This window comes from Cololabis saira, chromosome 11, assembly GCF_033807715.1.
Source record: "Cololabis saira isolate AMF1-May2022 chromosome 11, fColSai1.1, whole genome shotgun sequence".
NCBI lineage: Eukaryota > Metazoa > Chordata > Actinopteri > Beloniformes > Belonidae > Cololabis > Cololabis saira.
Window position 1 is genome coordinate 38,900,949 of NC_084597.1, and position 9,460 is coordinate 38,910,408.

Here is a 9,460-nt window from a genome sequence, read left to right on the forward strand (position 1 = left end):
TAGAAAACTGAGCAAAAAACGACACTCAAAACATTTCTTTTACTAGGTAGATGTATTTGCTGTTTTGGTGACATACAAACATTTAATTTACACTTTTCCACAACTCACTCTCCCTGTGACTTTTTTATTTTTCCGTCTCTTTGCTCCGTGCTCTGATTGGTCATAGCGCGAAGCAGCCGCTTGCAAAGGCAGTTTGATTAGAAACCATGGGTGCTACCCCTTACATCGGGAGGCCCTATGGATCATTTCCAGACCCTCCATCTCTCTAGTTGTGAGTCTGATCTATCAGGCTATAGGATGTGAGGTTTGGGTACAAAAAGAGCATCCACAAAAGTCTTAGTCTCTGGTTTGTAACAAACCACTTTATGCACACCTCCATCACAGACTAAGGAAGACTTCAAGTCAAAATTCCAAATATGGTGTTTCAACAGTAAAACATATTGTAAAAAAACACTAAAGAAAAAGACCTGAATGTGTAACGGTTAGAGCTGGGAACCCTCGTTGGCATCTTTAACCCTTGAGCCTTCAGGTAACGCTGCATGAGGAACTACCATGTTACCTTGATCGGTATACAGTACAGACCAAAATTTTGGACACACTTCTCCATTTGTTTGAATGAGAATGTGTGTCCAAACTTTTGTTCTGTACTGTATACACATGAGCTTTGGAGTATTTCGGTAAATCATTGGTACTCCATGCAGCCTGTTGCAACATCTTAAATGTAACCTGAAGCTGTGTCACACACGGACGAAGACATACAGAGAAATGCTATCAATTTTCTAGGTACAAGCTTATCTCAGATGGAAAAAAGACGGTAGGACATGCCCTGTGGTCAGATGGATCCATGTTTCCGTTTGCTTTTGTGTCAAAGTTGAAGCAACCCACCAAAAAGGTGAAAAAAACAGCATCTGTGATGGTATGAAGGTGGATGACTCCTGACAATAAAAAAACAACACAGATGCAGAGTTTTACATTGAAGTCTTGCAACCATCAAGTCAACGGCTTTCTCTGGAGTTCTAAGATGTGATGTATAGCTTATTTCTACACAACTTACAGCAGAGTGGCTTCCTAGACACGTGGCTGTTAAGCAGCAGCTAAATTTCACAAGAATAAACACAGGTGCATCTTGTGAAATGGTGACAATGAGCATCTTCAGTTCTTAAATGGTTAAGAATTGTAATTATAAGGATAAGTGATGAATGTAATGGTAAACATGCCTCTCTAGTTGTTGTTTTTTAAGCGTTGCCGGCAACATATACTGGATTTTTTTTTCAATTTCCTCAACACAATGGAGGTGATCAGTAAAGTCGCTGTAAATTGTTTTATTCGCAATATTGTCAGTTAAAAGGTTCAACCAAATTATAGATAAAATATTCCTAAAATGTTCAGAAAAAGGGGGTTTGGACAGCAACAGCACCTTTCCATAGGTCAGAGGAAAGGTCTCCGGGCCGCACAAACTCATCAGTTACAGCAAGTTTCATTATGCTTTCACACTGCCAGGAATGACAGGCAGTCTCTGCGGTAAATTGTGAGACGAGCACAGCTAGGAAAGTTTCCCACACATGCTTAGCTTGTCTATAACTCCCACATTTTCCCGTCAGCCTCTAGAAGGAGTCAGAAATATTTTTTCTTATCGTTTCTCTTCCCCCTTGACATTTTTTGAGAGAAGTGTTTCGTGGCAGTTTGATTGACGATTCAGTCCCCGGCCAGTCTCAGCAATGAGGGATGCACTGGAATTTACTAAAGTTACAGAAACAGTCAGAGCCTCCCATGTATTAACCAAGAAAATATGTGCTCACTTTTTCAACCTAAAACATTTAGATGGATTGAGAGACGGTATAAACTTTTGATAAACCTTTATCCAGAGAAAAATGGAAGCATTACATTGCTCAACAGAATACCTGGCAGTCACAAAGCCTCAAATGAGGTGGAACAAACCGGGTATAAAAGGACAGTGAGTAATGCACAAGGCTGCACATGAGAGTCCAGATCCATCTTTGCTTGGTGCATAAACAGACATATTTTAGTAACACTTCATTTCTTTTCCCCCGCAGCTAAAAATGAGTGTGAAAATCCCTCAAAGTTCACACAACAAAGTGTGACGACTTATATAAATAAAAGTGGATATTTTCATTATTTTTCAGTAGTTACGATATTGCCCATTTCCTCAAACAGCACAAGCAGCAACAATGACTTTTAATAAGTCTTTGCATCTGAGTTTGTCTTGAGAAAATTACCCAGCCACATTGTTTTTTCCCCACCCTCATACCCCTCATTCTGCTCAATCCACTACACTGTACCAGGCTTGTGTTGCCTGATGAGATCGTTGTTTTTCCCAGATGAAGTGTCAAGAGCTTATAGCTGAAGTTGCCTCTGATTTTCTGCTTCTCACAGGAGCTTACCCAAGACCGTGCTTGTGGAAATGCTGAAAGGTTTAGCCGCCACATCAGCATTTAACCAGCACAACGAAACTATTCATTATTATCTTTTCTCTGGCGTGCTCTACAGTGAGGAGATATGACAGGATAGGGACGTTAATTGTTTTATCCTGCCCTGAGGCAAAACAACAAGAAGAGATGCAGTCTCATCTGGCCATCAGACACAGACTGCCCATCTCTCTTACTACCTAATTTGATTGAGATCAAGACTAAGAAGGATACAGGGAAGGAACAAAAGGGCACAAACACAATCACCTGGAGACAAAGTGAAAAAGACATGATAGCTGTAAATTTGGTGAGTGGCATTGTTGAATTTTGCTTTTGTTAGTTTGGACTGAGAGTGATCGTTGGAAATCAAGTCATGTTTTTGTCATAGCTGGTTTTATCAATAACCTGAAAGAGGGGTAAGAGGAGGGCTTTAAAAGTCTGCTGCAATGCTCACTGACTTGCAAAGACTCGGCTGCAAGTTGTATGATATGAGCTGAGTGGCCTGGAGCAGTTCTGCGAGCTGCTAATATTCAGTGTTTTCATCAGATTGAGGGGGCTGGAAAGCAGTTTTTTTTATACAGTATAAAAAGATTCATAGCTGGGAGCTGATCCCACAGTTGTGACAGAAATCTGTCTAGCTTGATACTGTTAACATGCAGACCTGCTGTAGAGCGTTTCCTGAGTAGAATTTGAAAGTCATAACCTACTTTACATGCCGCCATGCAGTGGTAGGAATTTAATTTAAAGACCCCATCCAGTGGCCTCTTTATATATTTTTGATGCGATGTGATTACTTTAGGACATTTAGTAAAGATGACATTTTTGCATGATTTCCCATTGAGGTAACTAAATAACAAAAAAAACTTCCTGCCAAACGATCAACCATCAATTCACTCTTTAAAGATTTTTGGCATAATGTACTGCACAGGTCTCAGGATTTGCTTTGGAGATAGCCTTATTTCCTTTTTACGAGCCATGTGTTGTTTTATTGGCTATTAAGATTAACATTAACTTACTGTCAGGGCTGTGCAGGTGAGCAAAAATTTGTTGGAAACTGGTTGGGCTTCAAGTAATGATCATGAACAAGATAAATGGGAAGTAGCAATTATTGAGTGAATTCTGTTTTGCAACAGTGGTCTCATTTATCTGTTGTTATCGATCTGCTGCCCTCCTTTCCTGGCCTGAACTCACTCCCCTAAAACCTGTGCAGTGTTCAGGTCATCTAAAAACAGAAGCTTTGGTAAAAACAATGTGAACCGAACTTTAAAAAAAACAACACAATATGAATTTTCATATTTAATACAATTATTTGGCTTAGTAGTGAACTAAAGGCACTGTTCACTATGATATGAGTTATGATGATTTAATTAAGACATTTCTATTGAGAAAACATCTTTAAAAAGATGTAGTAAAATAGTTTATTAAGTCAATTAAATGAAGAAGTATATGAAAGTGTTGTAGTTTGTTGACTCCTACACGCTGGATGCAATTATTTACCAAGCACAATATTCAAATAAGGGGTGAGCAATTTTACGATCAATCAGCAGTTTAATAGTCTGATTGCAACTCGCTTCAGTAAAAAATGATCTTTGTAACATGCTGTGACTGGATTCACAGTAGAGTAACTTTTTTAATACCCTGTTTAACAGAATTACAGACAGCTGCATACATTCCTCTTGTTCATGCACATCACTGATCATTTGTAATAACGCTAATCCTCAAAGGTAAAGTGCTAATACACCAGGTTAAAAACTATATTACCTTACATCTTTGTCAGATTATACATATGGACAATGTTTAAATTAAAAAATGAGCTTGTATTCATGTACTGACAGAAATTAAAAGTTTGAAATGATTAAGATTTTAAAAATCTGGAATAATATTTACTATTGACTTAACCGGGAAAGCATAAAAGTCACTGAACTGAAGCATTAATGATCTCCGGATGGATTTTATCTGAGACATGTTTCTCTCTCTCCTGGCTAGTTGCCTGGTGTGTCAGGCTGATGACAATAGCAGGCCACCTAGCAGTGGTAGTATAGTAGTACTGATCAATACAGGCATATCATATGGCTGGCAAGGAGAAGAGGCTTGAGAAATAAGATTTGACAACAGTGAGGGGGAAAAAGGAAGAAAATGAACAAATACACAGAAAGTGAGCGAGATGAAGCTTAAAAAAAGTGAATTTAATTGATCTCTCAGTATGAAAATCAACTCGAGCCACTACAGCTTAGTGTATGAACCGCACAATTCAAAAGAGCATCACTAATCTCAGTAGTGAAAAAGGTGTGTAGAAAATGTATTAGAAAATCATAGATGAATATTTGCATGAGTGTTTTATAGAGGGTTTGTCAAATAATTATAATCTCTAAGCATTACAGGACAGTGTTTGGAAGAACTGCTTACAGGGTTTTGCCTTATGGGTGAGCCTTACATAAACTTAATTATAAAAGTCCAAACAGGGAGACTGAGGATGACTTTTTCCAAGATTGGTAAAGGTTAGAAACAACTCAATCCCAACTACAGTTATTGCCAATTTACTGATCCAGCAGCTGAAGACTATGTAATTTTGTTTTAAATCATATGACAAATTTGCTCCCAATTTTTCTTTCTCGGTTTCTGCGGTGAGCCAATGCAAAAGTCATGAGCAGATGATTTGGAACTTAAAGTTCAAGCAAAGAAGCTGAACCTACCTTATTTTTTTCCCTTTTTCTTTTTATTCATTGAGGTCTTGTCGAAATCAAAATGTTTTTTTTTTTTATCCACCAGACTAATTGCTAACATAAAAGCATTGCTGTATCAATAAATACAAATGTAAATAAAAGAGAAAAATGTTACAAAATCATGTTTAGAAATCACACTGTATGAAATATCAAGTAAAACCTAATTGGTATGAGTTTACCAAACTCTAAACAAAGATAAATATAATCAAAAGGGGAAGAAATACATTAACCAGTCGGCTCAAAACTAGCGTCACATGGTTAAAGGACCTGGAAATCTTATATACCAAACAGGAGGAATGAATGAAATAGAATAAGTTACAAAAGTGTGAAAAGAAGAGAGGGAGAGCAGGAAGAGAAGAAAACTCTCTACTCACAAATCACACACGATCTTATGTCATCCCATATTCTGATTTAGTAGTACTAACGATATTGATAAGAAATAAAAAACTCTTTATTTCATGTGTATGGCAAAGGCATACCCAACACTAGGCTCTATGGTTACCACCTGCTTTCAAAGGATCCAGTTACACATGAGCTTTCTACAGTAGACGCAGTAATCTACTGTTTACACTCGGGTATTGCTGTAACATGTCCATGCTGACGTTATAAATAACCAGAGCTGCTTACCATCAACAAAATTAGCTCCCTCAACAAATAGGGCTTGTTATTGTAATCACCGGGGCAAACGCATGATTTTCATTATGCATGAGCATACCTCACACGGCAAATGCAAGTTGAGAGGACGTGGATACTGCAAATCGTCTGGTTCCCTTTACCAAAGCTGCAGATGTGTTTGTGTATTTGAAAAAGGATCAAAACAATGGAAGATGATGCTGACATGTACAGGCAGAGACAAATGCTGTATGTCCAAGCAAACGTGTTAGTCAGGAAATTCCATTACTGTTCCGATGATGTGAAAGTGAGCTTGTTTGGTGCTTACTGCACCCCTATGTATGCAGCACCATTATGGGTCAGCTACAAAAAGGAGACCCTGCACAAACTTCAGGTAGCATATAAGGACTGTCTGAGGAGACTGCTGAAAAAGCCCAGGAGTAGCAGTGCTAGTAAACTCTTTTGTGACTCAGGGCTAAGCACTTTACAGGCTCTCATGAGGAACCTGATGTTTAAGTTTATGTCTCCACTTGATGAGTCACAAAACTGTATTATAATGAAGCTCACAAGCCCCAGGTGCAGTTCAGTCAGATATCAATCATATCTATGGAAACATTGGCATGGGCGCCTTTTAACCCTTGTGCTGTCTGCGGGTCAAAATGACCTAATTCTCCTGTCCCTTCCTCCTGCTCTCTCCTTCCTTCTTCCCTTCCTCTTTTCTCCCTTCCTTCCTTCCTTCCTTCCTTCATTCTTCCCTTCCTCTTTTCTCCCTTCCCTCCTTCTTTCTTTTTTCCCTTCCTTCTTCTTTCCTCCTGCTCTCTCCTTCCTTCTTCCCTTCCTCTTTTCTCCCTTCCTTCCTTCTTTCCTTGTTTTCTCCCTTCCTTCCTTCCTTCTTCCCTTCCTCTTTTCTCCCTTCCTTCCTTCTTTCCTTGTTTTCTCCCTTCCTTCCTTCTTTCTTCCCTTCCTATTTTCTCCCTTCCTTCCTTCTTTCCTTGTTTTCTCCCTTCCTTCTTTCTTTCCTTCCTTCCTTCTTCCCTTCCTCTTTTCTCCCTTCCTTCCTTCCTTCCTTCCTTCCTTCCTCCCTTCCTTCTTTTCCCCCTTCCTTCCTCCCTTCCTTCCTTTCCCCCTTCCTTCTTTCCTTCCTCCCTTGCTTCCTCTTTTCTCCCTTCCTCCCTTCTTTCCTTGTTTTCTCCCTTCTTTTCTCCCTTCCTTCCATCCTTCTTTTCTCCCTCTCATGAATAAGAGTATGTTTGTATGTGTTTATGTATGTTGTATGTCTTGCTATTGGGTCTAGAGCCTGTAATAAAGTTTATATAATCAAACACACACACACACACACACACACACACACACACACACACACACACACACACACACACACACAGAGGGATAAGGTGAGGGGGGCAGTAGCCTACCTTCACTGCTTCAGCGTGGGTGACTTTGTCGAAAACTTTGTCGTTGACTTTCATGATCTGGTCCCCGATGCGCAGCCCCTGTCTCTCGGCCAGGCTGCCGGGCTCCACCAGGGACACGTAGATGCCCACGCCGTGCTCCGAGCCGCCGCGGATGCTGAAGCCCAGCCCCTCGTTGCTCTTGTGCCGCTTCATGGTGACCGGGCGCAGCTCCCCCGGGGGCTCGTGGATGAAGTTCCTCCCGAGCAGCGGGACCAGGGGAGCTGTCCCGTCGCTGCTGGTGCTGAAGCTGTCGGGCGAGCCCCGCAGCGCGACCCCGCACTCGGGCGGGTTGTGGGGCGACGGGAAGTGCCCGGGCGGCGTGGGGCTGGCGCTGCAGGGGAACTCCTCCGCCGTTGGCTCGGCATTACTACCACCATTGTTTGCAACTAAATCCGACTTCAAGTACAGGCCCTCCGAGGTGTACTGCTCGAACAGCAGCTGGTCGGAGCGCGGGATCACCAGCCGCAGCATGGGCAGAAGTTGCCTCTTGCTGGGCGCGTTGAGGATGACGTTGAGCGTCTGCACCAGGTCGTACACGTTCCGTTTGGAGTGGTACACGTTCAGGCAGTGGATGAACTGCTCCCTCTCGAAGTCGTTGAGCAGCAGGTTGAGCGCGTTGTGCAGCTTCCTCACGTTGGTGGACAGGGTCCGGGCGCTGGACGCCACCGAGTTGGCCGAGGAGCTGAGCGACATGCGCTCCAGGTCGGTGTGGCTCATGCTGCTGCCGCCGCGGCCGCAGCGGAGCCACGCTGCGCGGGTTAGAGCGCGCGCACCGCGGGCTGGAGGCGCGGGGTTACACCGGTGTCTGTCATCATCACGAGCGGAGGAGGACGAGCCGCACTCCCGCTGTACTCATGGTGGTCCGACCGGCTCAGACAGATTAACTATTACTCGGGGATTAAAGTTGAACGGCGGATACGGTCTAACTGATTCAATTTCAAGTGAAACGCAAATTAATTTGCAGTTACCACAAGTTATGTAACTAAAAGCCTCGTGGAAAGCCGAGCCTGCTTCGTCGGAGAGATTAATGCGCCACGTAAGGCTCTCAGCCCGAGTGTCATTAGCAACAGACTTATTCTCCAGAAGGTCAGGTGCTGCTGGTCCGTCTCCCCGTAAACAGCTCCGGGACACACTACACTACACCACAACACCACATTTACCGATTTCACCCACTACTATATAAGCGTTCCAACAAGAAATACTAACCGACGTTGTGGGGAAAAAAAGGGGGAAAAAGTTATTATAGTGTTCCCATCACTCGTCCCGTCCCGTGTTCGATAATATCCCGCTCTTCTTGTGAATTTTACTTCCAAACTATGGAAAGCTGGCAAAAATATATATATCCGTCTGAATAACGTAAAACCAGTAACCAGGTTTTGCGATGCAGTTGGTATCTCCTCGGCGCGTCTGCTCTATGGACGGTACTTGAGAAACTGCCTGAATGCTGCTGGTGGCTCTCTCTCTCTCTCACCTCCGACTGTCCCTCCGTCAGGAAGTGACGTCATCTCGCTCAGCCAATGGCTTAATTGTAATGATCAACAGGCTGCTGGTGGCACTGGCACCACCAAACAAGTACATCTACATATTAATTATTGTACACATTAAAGAGAAGTGGGGAAATGGGGCGTATGAGCTTTGCAATCTCAATTTGGTTTGCGTTTTAAAGCTTTTTCTGTCTGGTCTACAGCCCACAAGTGGGCTATATCAAATAATGAATGGCTGCCTGAACAGGCAATTAAGTATGTTCAAGTAGCTTTCTTAGTTAATATCTCTATATTGTTCCCGGTGGTGCAGTTCTTTATTAAAGTACGAGAATAAATCTAAGATGCAAAGCTCATTTTCAAAGGTTTTGTTCCCACTGTGCCTTTGATAGCAATTTCTTTATTAATCAGATTGTAATGTACCACAGACCATTTATGGATCAATCAAAGCCTGGTGCTTCAAAGAAGAAAGCCTCATTAAAATCACTTGCCCAGCACTTACTATATAACCTCAAATAAATAAATAATAATGCCATACCTAAACGCATTATAAAAGCCTTTTATTTCCACAAATAATAGATTGATACAGTTTCATTATTAGGTATAAATCTAACTGTAACTGATGTAACTGGTATCAGTTAAGTGTCCAAAACTGACGGCATATACAGATTGCTTGTAGTAAAATAAATAAATAAAATGGGTTCAATCAAATTAAACATGTATACATGTTCAAGAAAAAATGTATAATTATATAACTGTTTGTT

The 9,460-nt window shown here is 41.8% G+C and overlaps 1 protein-coding gene across 3 annotated transcripts in view; it reads right to left on the bottom strand.

Annotated features, from left to right (window-relative positions):
• Positions 1-8,674, bottom strand: part of whrna (whirlin a) — a 210,592-nt gene extending 201,918 nt beyond the window's left edge. For all 3 annotated transcript variants that reach the window (XM_061734475.1, XM_061734476.1, XM_061734474.1), the window contains exon 1: positions 7,177-8,674. In XM_061734475.1, the coding sequence (XP_061590459.1) occupies positions 7,177-7,932 (756 nt within the window). In that variant the 5' untranslated portion in view covers positions 7,933-8,674. The remainder of the gene's footprint in view (positions 1-7,176) is intronic.
• Between the last annotated feature and the right edge of the window lie 786 nt (positions 8,675-9,460).